Source organism: Falco biarmicus, chromosome 9 (genome assembly GCF_023638135.1).
Source record: "Falco biarmicus isolate bFalBia1 chromosome 9, bFalBia1.pri, whole genome shotgun sequence".
In the NCBI taxonomy this organism is placed as follows: domain Eukaryota; kingdom Metazoa; phylum Chordata; class Aves; order Falconiformes; family Falconidae; genus Falco; species Falco biarmicus.
This window is the reverse complement of record NC_079296.1, coordinates 27,771,252-27,787,500: the sequence shown is the minus strand read 5'-3', so window position 1 is coordinate 27,787,500 and position 16,249 is coordinate 27,771,252. Positions and strand designations below refer to the sequence as shown.

Below are 16,249 nucleotides of genomic sequence, written 5' to 3'. Positions count from 1 at the left end.
CCAGCCCCGGGGGGGCCCCGCAGCCGGAGCAGATTGGCTGCCGGTGAGGCCTCCCTGGGCTCCTTAGAAAGGGCAGGAGCGTGGGAGGCGCCAAGGGAGCAGGCAGCGCCGAGCCGCGCTCCCATCGCTCGGCAGGCACGGCTGGTGGCGGCAGGCGGGCAGTGGCCATGCCGCAGGCGGGCAGCCCCCCGGGTGGCCGGGGCACAGCACTGCTGGCGCTGGCGCTGGCGCTGGCGGGGTCCCCGGGCAGCGGGCAGCACTACGACTACTATGGCTGGCAGCCCGAGAGCCTGCCCCACGGGCGCTTCTACGGGCGGGAGCCGCAGTGCCTCGACATCCCGCCCGACATGCAGCTCTGCCGCGACGTGGGCTACAAGCGCATGCGGCTGCCCAACCTGCTGGAGCACGAGACCATGGCTGAGGTCAAGCAGCAGGCTGGTAGCTGGGTGCCCCTGCTCGCCAAGCAGTGCCACACCGACACCCAGCTCTTCCTCTGCTCCCTCTTCGCCCCTGTCTGCCTCGACCGGCCTGTCTACCCCTGCCGCTCCCTCTGCGAGGTGGTGCGTGACTCCTGTGCCCCCGTCATGGAGTCCTATGGCTTCCCCTGGCCCGAGATGCTGCACTGCGGCAAGTTCCCCTCCGACCATGAGCTCTGCATCGCTGTCCAGTTCGGGAACAGCAAAGCCACACCGCCACCAGGTAAGTGGGAAGGGCACTGTGCTGGGATGGAGACACGTGGGGCACCTGCCATCAGCACGTCCCCATGCAGCCAGGCACCCGCATGCAGGGCCCCCTTGCAGAGCCCCTGCACCCCTCGAAGCCGAGTCCAGGGCACTGGTGCTGGCCAAGGACCCTCTGTCTGCAGCAGAGCATGAGCGGACACAATACCAGCAGTACCAGCTGCTTTGCCTCAGCTCCGCTTGCTGCCCAGGGTCCCCAGGTCCCACCCCAGCAGCAAAGAGCATCCTGCACCTGCAGTCTTGGCCCCATGCTACTGTCAGAGTGTGGCTGTCCCTTCAGGCAGGGGAGGGGACATCATCCAAAGGCAGCCCAGAGTCAGGATCAGGGCTGTGATACCCTTTAGGCTGGGGCCACCTTTGCTGCTACTGCTGTGCCCCAAAGTGTCAGCATTTGAATGGAGGGTGCTGCCGTACCCTGTTCCCTCCTGGTAGGGTGCTGGGACACTGGCCAGTGAGGTGCTCTGTGCCCCCCACACCACCCTGGCACAGCTGACCAGGGAGCAGAGGAGCTGCTGGGGCTCTCCCAGCATGTGCCCACGGAGCTGGCCCAGGTGACAGGCATTATCAGCAGGAGCTGTGACAGTGGCCGGTCTCTCACCATAGTGTCCAAGATCTGCACCCAGTGCGAGATGGAGCACAAGGCGGATGGCATGATGGAGCAGATGTGCTCCAGTGACTTTGGTGAGTGCTGCGGTCCACTTCCTGGTCCCCCCGGACAAGGGGCTGCCTGGAGGGCACGGTTGTATAGGGACAGCCCCATGGGACACCTCCCCAGGCCATTCCCTTGAACCCTGTGTGCATGGGATGGGTGCACCACAGGAGAAGAACATCGGGGTGGGGGTGGGGGTGTTGGGATAGACAGAATGGGACATTTGGGAAGGTCACTGGGAGCTTGTGCTGAACCCCTCCAACAGCCCCTTCCCACACAGCAACTTCCCCAGAGACTCTTCTGGGCTCCACCCCAGGGACAGGCTGCATCCTGTCTTGCACAGCCACCTGGCCCAGACCCCCCCCAGCATCACCCCAGCATTGTCCCCCGGCATTCATCCCCTCCCCCCCAACTGTGCTCCACGGCTGCCCCACACAGTGGTGAAGATGCGCATCAAGGAAATGACAGAGGAGAACGGGGAGCGGCGGCTGGTGGCCGCCCAGAAGAAGAAGGTGCTGAAGCTGGGCCCGCTCAAGCGCAAGGACACCAAGAAAATGGTGCTGCATATGAGGAACGCAGGCACCTGCCCCTGCCCCCAGCTCGACAGCCTCAGCGGCAGCTTCCTGGTGATGGGCCGCAAGGTGGGTGGCCGCCTGCTCCTCCTCGCTGTCTACCCCTGGCAGAAGCACAACAAGGAGATGAAGTTTGCTGTCAAGTTCATGTTCTCCTACCCCTGTCCCCTCTACCACCCCCTGCTCTATGGGGCTGGGCAGCACTAGGGCTTTGCCCACCCTGCCTTGTCTCAGGACTCCTGCACTGGCCTGATGCCGCACCCCTGGCACCCTGGCATCCCTGGTTGCACCCCAGAACCCCAGCTCTGCTCCCCTCGGCCCCTTGGCTGTGCCCTGCCCTGCACCCCCAGGAGCCACAACTGCATTTGTGAGAGCCCTGATCCACTGCCAGGACATCTGTCCCCTCCTAAGAGCTCTGCTCGGTACCCCTAGGAGCCCTGTTCTGCTCTCAGGACACCTACCCACACCCAGGAGCTTAGGCTGCCCAAGGCCCATGTTCTGCATGCTTGTGAACCCTGGTCTGCACCAGAGAGGCTTGACTACTCCCAAGCCTCCTGCCCAGCACCCCAGGGACCCTTGCCTGCGCTTAGGATCCCTGCTTGGCTCTTTTGGGACCCCTTGGCTGCACCTGGCATCTCTACCCTGCACTCCTGCATCCCCTGCCCAGCTCCCTGATAACACGCCCCAGACCCTCAGCCCCGCCACATCCCTACTGCAGCCCACCAAAGCATCCCATGCCCTCACCTTGAGCTCACACACCAGCTCTGGATTATGCGACCTTTGCAAGGATCCACTTCAGCTGCGGCCGGTCCCTCCTGCCCTGCTGTCTCCACAAACAAGACCAAGTGCCCAGAGCAGCATGGACCCTGCCTCGGCACCCCCACCCTGCCCATCCCACGTAACTCAGGAGGGGTGGGTCCTCCTCCAAGGTCCCAGACCAGCTCTGCTGCATCCCTCACACACTCCCCTGCCAAGATGCAGCCCAAGCACCCCTTGCCCACTCACACCACAGTAAATTATTCTGCCTCAGAGATGCCTGTGTCTGGCTCCCTGTGGTTCATGGGCAACTGCCCCTTGGGGCTCCCTCAGGGCCCCCAGGAGGAATGGGAGGGGGCTCCTGGTCCTGCCTGCTGGGGCAGCCTGGGGGAGCAGGGTGACACTGGGCTCTGGCTCTAGCCCTGCTCCAGGTGCTGTGCCCAGACCCCGAGGCTGGTCAGCCCGGCCAAGCTGGGAGGTGAGGTTCCCAGTGGTCACAGGCATCACTGGAGATTCAGGCATCCCTGTCACTTCAGGGAGCCTGGGAGGGTGGTGAGATGAGAAGGATGGGGGGCACGGGGCCATCACTGCTGCTGGAGCCTCACAGCTGAGTCTGAGGGTGTTTGCCAGAGAGGTTTCTCCCTCTGTCACCCCTGGGGGACAGATCCACGAGCTGGGAGTCGGAGGCGCATGTGCAGAACCTGGCATCAAGCACAGCAGGGGGCAGATCCTGAACCAGGCAGCCTCCACCCCTGGGCACCCCACCTCTGTACCACCCGTAAACCCTGCCTGCGGCTCCCAGCCAGCCCTGCTCAGCTGCCAGATCTCTCACCCCACAGCCTACAGCCTCTTCCCAAAAGGTTCCCCCCAAAAGGTTCCCTAGGGCCACCCACCTGCACCAGCTGGGACTCCCCCAGCAGCACCGGGACTAGGGCAGCCCCCAGTCTGGCCCCTCTGATGGTAGCAGGCAAGGCGGGCAGCCCACCCCAGTCCCACCCCAATCCTGTTTACCCAGTGAATTCTTGCATCCACCCATCCCGCCGGGTGAGGGAGGCACGAAGGTGGCTGCCAGGATATTTACCCAGTGCCTGGCTGCCTGACACTGCAGCTTCTCACCAGAGCTGGCCCTGCCACAGGGGAGCCTCCCAGGACAAGGGGGGAACTGAGGCCATGGGACGCCTATGCCCACCCTCCTCCTGGCTGACAAGGCCACTGGGCACCTGCCCCGCACGGGGGTGATCCCTGCTCGAGCATGGCCCCGCTGGCCACCACCCAGAGCCCTAAAGGGGACTCACATCCTGCTCCAGCCAGGGGGACATGCCCCCACCCCACAGCTGGCCAGGGACATGGGGCAGGCAGCCCCTGCCACAGCCTCACACCAGGGGCAGGCAGTCACTACCTCCACCCTCCACCTGGCCATGTGGAAAAAACCTGGGGGGAAAAAACCCTCAAATATCATTAGAAGGTACGTTCAGAGCGAGGCTGCTGAGCACACAGCCATAGGAATAAACATCGTCAATTACATCATTTTACCGCTAAACTTAAAGTGCGCAAATAAACCCCCATCTCCTACAGCCCAAGTTTATCTGTAGCCCTCTGTATTTTTTGTCATTAGCATCTTTCCAGGGAGCGTTCAGACATACGCAGACATCACACTTATTGCTCCAAGTGTTTTCTCTCAAAAGACAAGTAACTTCATTCTGCTTCCCGCCGCTCGTCATATGAGCTCTACAGCTCAAACCCCACCACCCCTTCACAGACCAGCACTTGCCCCATTGCAGATACACCCCCACAGCCCTTTGGGTGCTACACAGTCCCCTCCCCAATCTTAAAGCTGCACCACTGCTCCCGATAACTGCTGAGCACTCTGCATGCCAGCCCCCCCCCCCCCCCCCCCCAGCCTGGCCTTGGAGCACACCCAGCTCAACTCAGACACGCTCATCATCACTGCAGAGTCCAGCATTCCCCCAGATTTCCACAGCACACGGCTCGAGGAAGGCATTTACAAACCCACAGCTGAGAGGAGGGCTCAGGCTGTCCCCAGGGCTGTCCCCTGCAAACTCCCATGCTGGTGGGGCATACAATCAGCAGCAAGATCTGCGCCCCCAGCACCTTCCCAGGCTGGTGGGTGTCACAGCCATGTGGGCACTGGGCAATGCCAGTCCAAGAGGTTCTGACCAGGGAGAGCTGGAGCTGGCTGGCAGGGACCCAGGCCATGGCCATTCCCAGCTGCACAGCAGCCAGGGTCACATTCCTGGGATGGCTGGGAGCTTTGCTGTTCACACAGGGAAAGGTCACCCTTGTGCATGCAGGCAGCTGCTGGGACCACCGCCTGGGTAGGGCAGGGGAAGGAGCAGCCCCAGGAGACAGAGAGGAAGCCCAGCAGCTCCTGCCAGAGCAGAGCTTCTTCCTGGCTCCAGCCCCACAGGATCCAGCCCTGGCACCGCCAAGGACGGGCAGCTGCACAGAGCCTGGAGTAGGGGGCAAATGAGGCCACCGTGTGACAGAAGATGGAAAGCCCAGTAAGCAAGGCAAGCTGGTGGCAGACACACACCCTTTCTCCATGACCACCTGCAGGACAGCACAGCCAAGGCCAGAGAGGTGCCAGGGTGATCTAGGACAGCTTTCACTGGGACATGACAGGAGCCAGCTGAGGACAAGAGATTTATTGGTCATTCTCTATATACACTTATATATTAATCTGTAGTAGAAAGCAGCAGTCACTAAGTGCACAGAGCAGCACCAACTTGTGCCTCTTCTCACGCCGCAGCTGGAGACTCAGCCACACAGCCCAGCCTAAGTTTACCCTCTTGCCTCCTCTGCACTACAGCCAAACATGGGGGGGGGGAAAAGATTAAACCTGCAGGCAGCGAGGCCGAAGAGCACTGGAGCAACCAGCAGGGTCTCAGCTGAGCCAGGACCAAAGACCACATCTCCTGGGGATGCAGGCAGAGCTCTGATTTGATCCCAAAAATACAGTCACCTAGCACAGTACTGGGAAAGGTAGGAACAGAGCCCTGAGGTTGTCCTGCCCCACCCAGGAGGTGGAGGTAGGACCATAAGTGGGAAGGATGACTCCTCCATCACTGAGCCAGGCCGCAGGGCCTGGGCAAGTATGTGGTAGGATGCAGCGAGTGCGAGGGAGCACCCAGGGCTTGCAGCAGCTGTGAGGGGCAGCCACAGGATTTGGGGCACAGCTGTGGGCAATGTTGCACCACAGGGACCCAGCTGGTGCAGCAGATGTTGCATGGCAAGGAAGGCTGATCTTCCCCCAGCCTGGCACTGGCAGGAGGAGCACTGAGCACAAGCATCCTCTGGCAGGGTGATGCCATGCTGGGAACCAAGCGGCCTAGGCTCCTGCTGCAAGGGTGCCTGCTGTCCCAGGTGTCAGGTAGTGCAGGACTCAGGAGCTGGCTGGGCCTGTTTCAGTCACTTGATGAGCACCTGGTTGCACAGAGCACACACGAACACCATCTCCCTCTGAGCTTCCGGGGCTGGAAAGGAAAGCAGGTGTCACAGATGCCACCCTTCCCCACTACGGGCTAGGGACCCCAGCCACGGAGCTGCTAACCCATCACTACTCTGTCCCAAGGCAGACTGCACTGGGCTGGTCCCATCTACCCTCCCCACCAGGGCTGGGGCAAATCCCTGCAGCAGAGTTCAGGGGAGAGCAGGAGCTCTGCCCTCCTCCACCTTTCCACTCACCCGTAGCTCCCATCACAGCCTTGGGGACTTTGAAGGAACAACACCTGGAGCAGAAGCTGTTCCCACAGTTACTGCAGCTCCGCTGTGGAGAGAGATGGAGATGAGACACTACTCCAGGCCCACTCCCAGCCCTCCCCAGCAAACTCCAGTGCCAAAGCACTGCTAACAGCATTCCCTGCTGAAAGGGAGTGAGTGCAAGCCCTAAGCCCCAACACCAACAGCAAAGGGGTCATCTGCCAACAACACCTGGACAAACTGCCCAGACCTAATGCTGGATCTGCATTCAAGTATGTTCTAACATCACAGGCAACCTGTGCCCATCTTGAGAAAGGACTGGGAATACAGGGTCCAGGAGGTTTAAAGACCTTATGTCACTTCCCATGCTCTAACCCTGGAGGGACACAAGCTCCAGAGAGTCCCAGATGTGTATTAAGACTAATCCAAGAGTAAGGGGAGGGTGCCAGAGTCTGGAGAACAGGAGGCAGCAGGAGAGGACAAGAGATGCATCCTTCCCATAGGACTGCATCAAGTGTCACACACATGGGCTCAGATAAGACAACAGGATGGCCTTTGCTCCTCTAGTTCCCACAAGCAGAGCCATGCTTTGCTTCACCAGAAGTTCTCAGGCCATGGTAAATGGGCTAAACCAGTGCACAGAGCAGGTGCCTTCCACACCAGCACATGCAGGTTTGGCCTGAGGCAGCTTCCAAAGGAGCAAATAGACGAAGGCTCCCCAGCACATGTGATCTCTGGCACCATTAGGCATGTGACAACACCCAGCACTTAGCTGGGGTCATCTGCTGCGGGGCTGTGACTGAGGCCAGCCACCCAAGTTGCCAGAGAAAGCCAAAGCAAGGCAGACACACACACCTCTGCCCCAGGTGCAGGCAGCAAGCTGGGCAGAAGACAAAAACTCACCCTCTTCTTGAGCACAGAGAAGGTGGCTGCACAACCTGTGCAGCTCCCTGGAAGAAAGAGAAGAGAGGTCAGGCAGGGTTCTGCTGCCTGGGACTGCAAGAGATACAGGAACACCCACAGCTGTTATAAAGGCTCAGTTCAGAGACAACATTGCTGCATCTTCCCATTCTTGCCCTTCCTGAGACAGCTGGGAATATCCTCCCCATCGAAAGGGCAGATCACTGGAGATGTCAGCATGTCCCTAGCAGGTACTACACCACTCTGTCTGTTCCCAGTTCAGTGGTCACCACCAGAAGCAGCACAGACACCACTCTGTTGAGCTCTCTCAAGCAGCACCCGCTCCCAGCCTTACCAAAGTTGTTGCTGGGGTAGCGCTTGCGCAGGCGCTCAGTCAGGCGTGACACCTTGCTGCGGATCACCTCATTTTTGCTCATAAAACCATTGTCCGGGAGGCTGAGGTCAAAATCTGCTGAGCACTGAGAGCTCTCATCATCCTCCTGCAGAGACCAAAGCCAGCTGAGTATGAAGGTGTGGCTGGGAGCATGCTCAAGGGGTGCAGGGCAGCCCACCCCAGAGATAGGCACCCAACAAGCAGGATGCTCCATCTGGCATCACCACAAGCCATCAGCAAACCAGGCAAAGGCTGCCAGCTCCAGCTGGGAGGAGATGCCCTTCTCTCGTACACCTTGGTATGGCAGTACTCACCATGACCAGTAGCTGGTTCTCCTTCTCCCGCAGCATGGGACAGAGAGGAGAGGCAGTACATATTTGAGTCAGAGGCACCCAGCCCCACAGCCACCCTCCCTGAGCACCCAGCTTGCCCACCAAGGTCCTCACACCTTCCCGCCTCAGCTGCCCTGCAGGTACAGCCCACCTCCACCAGCCTCAAACCTCAATAGCATCTTTGAACTCTTCATCAGGCTCTGCCTCCTCCGCCTCTTCCACACTGCCAGGGGTAAGGTCCTGCAAGAGATTCACAGAGCTAGTCCTGCTGTAGCCCCACACCCCCTGGCGCAGGTTCCAGGACAAAGGACCAGGCCCCTAGCAGCCCCATGAGAAGATAAGGATTCCAGAAGGTGAGGTGAGCCCCTGCCTCCCAAGGGTGCACCCTTACATGCAGCAAGAGAACTGAGCCAAGCCTCCAGCACAGCAAGGCAGCCCCAGAGTAACTCAGGAGGGGCTCCTGGGCTTCCAGCAAAGCTGGCAGCTGGAAGGAGTTTGTAAGTAGAAGGACAGAGGCACAGTCAGACCAAAGGGATGACCGTGCAGCTCCCACCCCACAACTACCAGCTCTGCCCCTGTCTCACCTCTGTGCTGGTGGGTGTGGGGGTCCGATCCAGCGGGGCAGCAGCTGGCAGGGGTTCAGCAGGTTCTGGAATGCTCTCAAGGGGTTTGGTGCCCACACACTGCTCAATTGTGGCCTTGAGTTCCATTATCACTGGTAATAGGGAAGCACATCTGGAGCAGGGTGGCACTTCTCCCAGCCTCACCACACAAAAGGCTGTTTGCAAGAGCCAATCTCCAGGGCTCACGCTGGGACACTAACACATACAACCTTCACCCATCAGGTAACCTAAGCCACCCTCCGCTCACAAAGCAGAGTTAGGGTAACAAGGAACCCTCTCCACCACCTGGCCCAGCTCAGGATAGGAAAAAGCAGGGGCCTTAGTCACAGCTCAGCCAGAGATCTCATCCAGCTCTCCTACAGCACATGCCACAGAACAGGGAGCACCTCCAGCTCTTCCCCTCCCCTCCAACAGCAAGTTTTCAAGCCTGCGTCATACACTGCCACAGGCACCAAGAGTATTACAAGTCCTGCAGAGCAAGGTAAGGGACGGAGATGGGTGACTATGCTCACGCACAGGCTGCATTGCCAGGCCATGGCTTGCCACAGCACAGAGGAGAGCAGAAAGCAGCACCGAGGCCAGGACGCACATCAGGTGAGGCTCCCACCTCTCCCAGCTGAGCCCCAGGCCCCCACCATCCAACCCGGGCTGCTGAGCACCATCCCTAGGACATAGTTGCGCCCTTGGTGGTGTTCAGGTCCCATGGAAGAGCCCAACATAGGACACTGGGCTCACATGATGGTGTTGGGAGAGGTCCACGGCAGGATCCCTGCTTCAGAGGGCCTTTCCCCATCCAATCCCACACAGGCCACTTCCAGGAAGGTCTTTTACCTTGGTAGAACTGGGTGTTACCCAAGAAGAGAGTGCTGTTGAAGATGGCCAGGACCCAGCAGAGAGGCAGCAGGTAAAGGACACAGACAGTGCCCAGTAGCGCTCCATAAAATCTGGTAAGGAGCAGCAAGACACTGCAGTCAAGAAAAAACAGTTCACACCACAGTACAAGCCCCCTTCCTTCATGGTCCTCCACCTGCTCTCTCCAAGTGCCAAACACATCAAATGCAACTCCACAGGCCTAGCCAGGCTCCCCTCCCTGCTCAGCCCACCGCAGGGTGCCTGACCTGGTACTACTCACTGGGAAGAGACAGTAGGGTTCTCCCAGTACAGTACGCGGTACACTGCCTCACAGGTGCAGCACATCCCACTCAGGAACCCCTCCAGCTGGATCAGGCTGCGAACAAGACCTCACAGTCGCAAAAAGGCCCAACAAACCCATCCTCTGACTCCCCCACAGTCATGCAGTTCACGGAGGGCCACACCGGCACGAACGCAGCCCCCCCGCAGCCACGGAGGAGCCTTCCCAGGCGCAGAGGCCACAGGAGCCCCGCAGCAGGGAGGGCTCCGGGGACTCACAAGCTCTTGACCTGGGCGATGGCCTCCTGCCGCGAGAGCTGCACCCTGCGCAGGTCCTCCCGGCGCACGCTGTGGTACCGCCTGCGCTCCAGCTCCGGCTCCGAGGGCCGGGCCCGGCACGACTCCTGCAGGTAGCCCAGCAGGGCCGGCACGGCGACCAGCAGGGCAAGCACCGAGTACCAGGCGGCTGGAAGAGGGGGGACAGCGTCAGCGCGGGGGGCGCCGGGAGGGGACCGGCCCCCGCCGCCGCACGCACCTTGGCCCAGGGTGAGCAGGAGGAAGTTGAGGCCGAGGCAGACCAGCAGGGAGCACACGGGCCGCTGCCACCTGCGGGAAGAGGGAGGGTGAGGGACGCGAGGCCCCGAGGGCGGGCTCGGCCCCGGCCCAGCGCGCACCTACCGCAGGAGGGAACGGACGCCCTCGGCGGCGTCCCGCAGCGGCTCCAGGTACAGCTCCAGCCGCCGGTAGCTCCGCACCAGCTCCAGCAGGTCGAAAGCGGCGGCGGCTCTGGGCGGCGGCGGCTCCGGCGGGGCCTCACCACTCCCCGCCGCCCCATCGGGGCCGCCTGCCGCCCCGTCCCGCTCTACCGCCTGCATGCCGAGCCGGGGGAACAGAACGGGCCGGGCCGGGCCCGCCGCCGCGCTCGGCCCTACGCCACACAGCGCTTCCGTGCGGCGGCCAGGTGCGCCCTGACCTCACCCGCGGCGCTGGCACGCAGCCAATCAGAAGAGCCGAGCTAGAGAGCGCCGGCAGAAGCCCCGCCCCCTGCGCGAGTTACGGGGCGGAAGAGGCCGCGGCCCCGGAAACGGGAGCGGTTCTGCCCCGGTACGTGCTGGTACTGGGGCCCGCGGGGGTGCTCCGGGGCCTGCCACCGGTCTGGGCCTGGGGCTCGGGGCCAGTCAGGGGCCGGGACGCGGGCCTGGTGAGGCCGGCCGTTATACGGGTCTCGGCCTTGATCCGGGTCCCGGCCCGGTCCCGATCCGCGTCTGGGCCGGTCCGGGGCTCAGTCCCGGTCTGGGGCCGGTCCGGGGCTGGGCACCGATTCTGGACTGACGCTGATCTGGGGCTCAGGCCCAGCCCGGGTCTGGTGCTGATGCGGGTCTGATCCTGGTCCAGGGCTCAGTCCCAGCCCAGGTCTCGGCACAGCCTGCTCCCAGCCCTGTTGGGGCACTGTGGGTTTGTCCCCGTGGGCTCCACTGCTGGGGCACCCCTCCACAGGGAGAGACCAGGCAGCTGCCCCACACCGGGGTTCCCTGGGAGGGAGCAAGGGGTTACCCCCAGGCCTGTGAGCGTGGCTGGCAGCCTGTCTGCTGCCCCTCCGTGCCCTCAGAACAGCCCAGGCCTGGCTGTGCAGGCATTGCCCTGCACAGCAGACTGCAGTCCTGCTCCCACCGCCCCAGGCACCACAGGCTGTCCTGCCAGGTGCTTGCAGTAGGGCAGGACTGCTGGCTCCCAGGGATGCTCTGGGGACCCCAGGCTGCATCTGATGCCAAAAGGGGAGGGGGTGTGTGCCATCCCATAATACTCCATGTAACCTTCTTAGAACCCTATGCCAGCCCTCGAGCTATGAGGGCAGTGCAGTGCTCGACACTGCTGTTTGCTGCCCACAGCCTCTGGTGAGCAGGGTACATGTCCCACAGGCAGAGGGGTGGGCAGCCCAGTGGCACCCCAGCTGCAGGTAGAGTTCCAAAGCTTATCCCTGTCTCGAGACTGTGGCCCAGGGCTGAAGCCAGCCCCAGGAGATGCTGGCTGCCCCCAGCCTGCCCCCAGCTCTCCAGTGGCCCAGCAGCGTGGGCACAACTACCCAGCAGCGCCCTGGCCCCGGCACAGAGAGCCCTTTCAGGCCAGAGTGATGAAGCTCATAGGAATGCAGCTCCATCCTGTCCCCGGTGAGTCCCTGCAGCTGCAGCCCCAGGGACTTGGCCTCCCTCTGCACTGCTGTGTGGTGGGAGGTGCCCACACGCAGCACCCACATGAGCACCAGGCTGTGCCCCGTCTCTGGAGGGGGCAGTGGGGCTAGGGACAGGAGACCCCAGGGCACAGGCCTATAGAGCCAGGTGTGATTTCAGCTCAGACCCCATCCCCAGCAGGTCGCAGCCCTGAAACAAAGCCCCAGACACCCATAAGCGCCAACGTTGCTTTATTTGGAAAGTGATTCCATAGGCACCAGAGGGAGGTCTGGAGGGGGACAGAGCCAGTGTGACAGGCAGGGCTGCAGAAAGCCAAGAAAAGGCACTTGTGGTGGCAGGAGCCCCGCTGGGCATTTTGGGCAGCCTGGGCCAGGGGCTGCACTGGAGCAGGTATGGGCAGGCAGTATCAGGGACCAGCCCTGACACAGATAGAGACAGCACATCCTGCCCAGAGAAGGGGTAGGTGGCCTGGGGGCTGGCAGGGCCCCCGAGCATGAGGAGGGATCAGCTGGGGCAGCACCTCGTGATGGAAGCGGTGACCCAGTGCCAACTCCAGACCCCTCCAAGCTCCAAGGGGATCATGGCTGCTGATTTCCACCTCAAAAAAAGGCACCAGGGAACCCCAGGCAACAGCCAGAGCCCGCAGCCAGCTGCTGGGGACACCCATCCTACCAGTCCAAGCCCACGCAGAGATTGGGACAGACCCTCCCTTGAACCAGGAGCGATGGAGAGGACCTGCCTCTAGGCAAAGCGAGGAGGTCTTGTGTCAGGGCAGCCCCAGTGTGGTGCTCCTCCAAAAATTCCCAGTCTCTGGCTGCCCATTGCTCCCGTCAGCCCTACACAGCGTCCTCAGGGCTTGGCACCTGGCAGGCTGTGGAGGCTGATCCAGCGTGGGATTGGCCCCGTTGCTGGTGTCCTCTTCTCCTGTTCCCCAAGACAGGCTGTGTCCCTGCAATGCCTGGCCCCAGCTCCCCTGCTGACACGGTGCCAGCAGCCACCCAGTACTGCCATGCTGCCATGCTCACCCTTGCCCTCCACCTCACCATGGTCTCCAGGCAGCGCAGGGCCCCGAGATGGAGCCAGAGAGTCCCGACATGAGAGTTTTCTGGGATGATAAACCAAGGGCTGCAAAGCCAGGCAGGGCTGCAGACCAGTTTCCAGCACCACCAGCAAGGTCGTGCCTGCCCCTGTCACAGCAGCCAGGCCACAGGGCAGGCTCGGTGGCTCCGAGTGGCTCAGAGCCATGAACCTCGCTGCAGGAGGGCAACGGGAGAGAACAAGCCGGTGCCCCGCTCCTTCAACCCCAGGGGCACCTGGCCCTGTCCCGGGGCAGTATGAACCTCAGGGCTGGAGGAATTCACCCCCTGCCCAGGGTCACAGGACCAGGCTATGCCCCGGCTCGCCCCTCCCCTCGCCCTGCAGTGATGGAGGCCTTGCTGCCCTGCACAGGCTTAGTCCCCAAACAGGACAGCGTGCCCGGCGGGCCGGGGGGATGCCGTGCCAGGCTGTGCAGGACCTGGGTGTCTCCACATCCCCAGAGTGCGGGGCAGGGAGGGGCTGAGCCCCGCGGGGCTCTGGCAAGACGGCAGACATGTTCAGGCCAGACAGGAGGAGGGGCCCGGGCTGGGGAAGCGGAGATCAGAGCCTCCCTTAGGGAACTGTGGAGGCACAGCGCAGCTGGGAATGGCAGGAAGGGGCTGCCAGAGGGTTGGGGGGGGGTGGCGTGTTTACGCCCACCCAGCCTCACTACTTGCCACTGCCCCTAGCTCAGCTCCCCCAGGCCAGTCCACCTCCGCCCCACGGACAGGCTGGCACCCACCTGAGCATGCAGCATCTGCAAGGCCGGGGGCAGGGAAGTTGGGCACGGGCCCTAGGGGCCTCCCAGAGTTCGGGGTCCCTCTGAAGGGCTCTCCGCTGGGGTCCTTCCACTTGCAATAACCTACGTCTGTCCAGGGCTGGGAGAGGGGCCTGTGCAGCAGCTGGGTGTCCACACTGTCTGGGCGGGATGCAGAGGAAGCCATGCTCGGGGAAGGCCTCTGTCCATTCGTCCATCTGCGCAGGAGTCCCTGGAGGAAGCGCGGTGCGTTCAGCCGGGAGGGGATGGGGCTGCAGGGTCACTTTGTCCCGAAGGGGGGCTGCGCTCTGTCCGCGGGTGAGAAGAAGGGGAGCCGAGCGCCATGGAGTCTCAGATGATGTCACGCTGGTCCTGGCAGCGCCGTGAAAGGCAGTAGAGCCCCGAGAAAAGGTACAGGCAGGCGGCGATGCCCCCGCAGACGGAGGCGCTCAGGTAGGCGCCGTAGAGGCAGTGCTGGCTGTAGCCCGGCAGGTTGCAATAGCTTCTCTGCCCAGCCTTGTAGCCCATGATGCCAGTGGCAGCTGCGTAGAGCCCCACGCCCAGCGCCAGGTCGTGCACCAGGTTGGTGAGGAGCCAGCGGGAGCCCAGCCAGGGCACCAGCGCCCAGCGCCCCAGCAGGCTCAGCCCGAAGAGGGCCAGGGTGAGAAGCCAGACCAGCACGGCAGCGAAGAGGGCGAAGTGGGCCGCTCCTTCGTACTTGTGAGCCGCCACCGTCACCCAGAAGGCAGCGCCCAGCGCCAGCTGCCCCAGGCGCAGCAGGCCCAGCGGGCTCCGCAGGTAGGCACGGTGCAGACTGAGGGAGCCGCGGGCCGGCGGCCCCGGGGGCGGTGGCACTGCCGGGGGAGCCGTGCGGGCCATGGCGGGGCCCTGCGTGCTCCGGCGCGGCTCGGGCGGGACTCAGGGCCCCGGCAGCGACTTCCTCCCCCGGCCGCTGCCAAACATCTGGCGCCTAACGGTCCTCCCCGCGCGGGGCCTCTCTGCTCCCCTCCCCGCCCCGCCCCCGCGCCCCGCCGCGCCTCCCGCCGGCCCACCGGACACCCGCGGGCCGCCGCGGACGGCGGCGGGGGCCGCCGCACCCCTCCCGTCCCGCCGCTGCAGGGGTGGCCGCACCGCCGGGCGCGGGAGGCGGCGGCGGCGGCGGGGCGGCCGGGTCCGGCGGGGCCGCGCGCCGGGACCCCGTGCGGCGGCCGGCGGGGGGCGCGCGCCGGGGCTCCCCCCTACGTCACCCGGGATTCCCCCTCGACGTGACGCGCGCCGGGGCTCCGCCCGAAGGCGGGGCCGGGCCCGCCACGCCCCCGCCTATTTACGTCACTTGCGCCACGTGTCCCCCCCCCCCGAGAGGCGGTGCGGCCGCGCCCCTGGGCGTCGATTGGCCCCGGCGACGGGAGGAGGGCGCGGATTGGCGGGGCGGGTGAATGAACGGGGCACGCGGCGGCGGCGGGATCCCGGTGCGGCGGCGCGAGGCGGCCCCGGGAGCGCAGCGGCCACCCGGCAGACCCGCGCCGATCCGCCACCGCCAGGTCTGTGCCGGGGGCCGGCGGGCGCGTGAGCGGGGAGAAAGTGGGTCACGGCGGGGCCCAGCGCCCCGGGCACCGGCGGGGCGGGACCGGACCTGCGTGCGCCGGCCCTAGCCGGCCGCCTCCCGCGTTCCCGGCGGCCCCGCCCGCGCGGCTGGCCTCCTGCCCGGCACCCCGGCCCGCCCCCTCCCTGCGGCCGCGGCGCGGCGTCGCCCCGTCGCCTGCCCTTTCCTCGCCGGCCTCCGGCAGAGGCGGGTCGGGCCGGGCGGCGGGAGCGGAGCGGAGCCTGACGCCGTCTTTCCGGTGCCCGCAGCGGCCGGGGCCATGGGCACGCCCGCGTCGGTAGCGAGCGACCCTCCAGGGCAGACGGCGCCGGCAGCCCGCGGCCGCAAGCGAGCATCGGCCAACATCTTCCAGGGCGTGGGGCTCCCGGAGCTGCGGAGCCTGTTCCGGAGCGGCGGGGCCGAGCGGCCCGAGGAGCGCGCCCGCCTCGTCTGGCGGTACGCGGGGCAGCGGCGCATGGCGCGGGCCCTGCGGCGGCTCCGGCGGCGGACGGCCCGGCCCGGCAGCGGGATGGCGGCGCTGCGACGCTTCGGCCGCCTGCGGTAGGTGCGGACCGGGACGGCGGGGAGCCGCGGAAGCGCCGCCGGGCCGCGCCGCTAACGCACGCATCTTCCCTGCAGGATTGCGGAGGAGCCAGAGGGCGGCCGCGGGACCCAGGCGCCCTTGGGGTCCACGTACCAGCGCTGACTGGCCGGGCCGCAGAAGAGCAGAGCTGCCGGGCTCTCCGAGGACACTAAGCGCGCCGGACAGGGGTCGATGTTTAATAAAATAAAAAGTGAACGCTGGCGGCTGCGTGAGGCTCTGGTTG

General features: G+C 64.2%; 4 protein-coding genes across 10 annotated transcripts; 2 read left to right on the top strand and 2 right to left on the bottom strand.

The window, feature by feature from the left end:
* Window positions 1-2,992, top strand: SFRP5 (secreted frizzled related protein 5). The gene is made up of 3 exons (XM_056353028.1): window positions 1-699; window positions 1,344-1,421; window positions 1,828-2,992. Exons 1-3 carry the CDS (start codon window positions 168-170, stop codon window positions 2,166-2,168), a joined length of 951 nt encoding a protein of 316 aa, XP_056209003.1. The 5' UTR covers window positions 1-167; the 3' UTR covers window positions 2,169-2,992.
* A 2,376-nt stretch (window positions 2,993-5,368) lies between these two features.
* On the bottom strand, window positions 5,369-10,864 carry ZFYVE27 (zinc finger FYVE-type containing 27). Of its 7 annotated transcripts, none has more exons than XM_056351416.1 (12): window positions 10,496-10,862; window positions 10,353-10,423; window positions 10,097-10,283; window positions 9,819-9,914; window positions 9,518-9,630; window positions 8,648-8,778; window positions 8,232-8,303; window positions 8,046-8,066; window positions 7,693-7,837; window positions 7,293-7,387; window positions 6,423-6,504; window positions 5,369-6,211 (listed from the first exon to the last, which is right to left on the bottom strand). In XM_056351416.1, the coding sequence occupies exons 1-12, from the start codon at window positions 10,690-10,692 to the stop codon at window positions 6,147-6,149; spliced, it is 1,275 nt and encodes a 424-aa protein (XP_056207391.1). In that variant the 5' UTR covers window positions 10,693-10,862; the 3' UTR covers window positions 5,369-6,146. The 7 variants fall into 7 exon arrangements, with proteins under 7 accessions (XP_056207391.1, XP_056207392.1, XP_056207387.1 ...); XM_056351417.1 differs by having other exon boundaries at window positions 7,341-7,387; window positions 10,496-10,859; XM_056351412.1 differs by having other exon boundaries at window positions 10,097-10,423; window positions 10,496-10,864.
* A 1,355-nt stretch (window positions 10,865-12,219) lies between these two features.
* Window positions 12,220-14,839, bottom strand: MARVELD1 (MARVEL domain containing 1). Its single transcript, XM_056351421.1, has one exon. The coding sequence runs from the start codon at window positions 14,717-14,719 to the stop codon at window positions 14,192-14,194; it is 528 nt and encodes a 175-aa protein (XP_056207396.1). The 5' UTR covers window positions 14,720-14,839; the 3' UTR covers window positions 12,220-14,191.
* Window positions 14,840-15,256: 417 nt separating this feature from the next.
* AVPI1 (arginine vasopressin induced 1) lies at window positions 15,257-16,226 on the top strand. The gene is made up of 2 exons (XM_056351423.1): window positions 15,257-15,983; window positions 16,062-16,226. Exons 1-2 carry the CDS (start codon window positions 15,703-15,705, stop codon window positions 16,126-16,128), a joined length of 348 nt encoding a protein of 115 aa, XP_056207398.1. The 5' UTR covers window positions 15,257-15,702; the 3' UTR covers window positions 16,129-16,226.
* Window positions 16,227-16,249: the final 23 nt, after the last annotated feature.

Bases quoted from the DNA above. Each gene is read 5' to 3' on its own strand.
- ZFYVE27 (XM_056351412.1), bottom strand. From the start codon at position 10,692: ATGCAGGCGGTAGAGCGGGACGGGGCGGCAGGCGGCCCCGATGGGGCG. The intron at 7,388-7,692 runs GTAAGGCTGGGA...TCTTTCTTCCAG, and splicing joins CTACCCCAGCAACAACTTTG to GGAGCTGCACAGGTTGTGCA. The intron at 6,212-6,422 runs GTGAGTGGAAAG...TTTCCTTTCCAG, and splicing joins GGCTGTGATGGGAGCTACGG to CCCCGGAAGCTCAGAGGGAG.
- SFRP5 (XM_056353028.1), top strand. From the start codon at position 168: ATGCCGCAGGCGGGCAGCCCCCCGGGTGGCCGGGGCACAGCACTGCTG. The intron at 700-1,343 runs GTAAGTGGGAAG...CTCTCACCATAG, and splicing joins CAAAGCCACACCGCCACCAG to TGTCCAAGATCTGCACCCAG. The intron at 1,422-1,827 runs GTGAGTGCTGCG...TGCCCCACACAG, and splicing joins GATGTGCTCCAGTGACTTTG to TGGTGAAGATGCGCATCAAG.
- MARVELD1 (XM_056351421.1), bottom strand. From the start codon at position 14,719: ATGGCCCGCACGGCTCCCCCGGCAGTGCCACCGCCCCCGGGGCCGCCG.
- AVPI1 (XM_056351423.1), top strand. From the start codon at position 15,703: ATGGGCACGCCCGCGTCGGTAGCGAGCGACCCTCCAGGGCAGACGGCG. The intron at 15,984-16,061 runs GTAGGTGCGGAC...TCTTCCCTGCAG, and splicing joins CGACGCTTCGGCCGCCTGCG to GATTGCGGAGGAGCCAGAGG.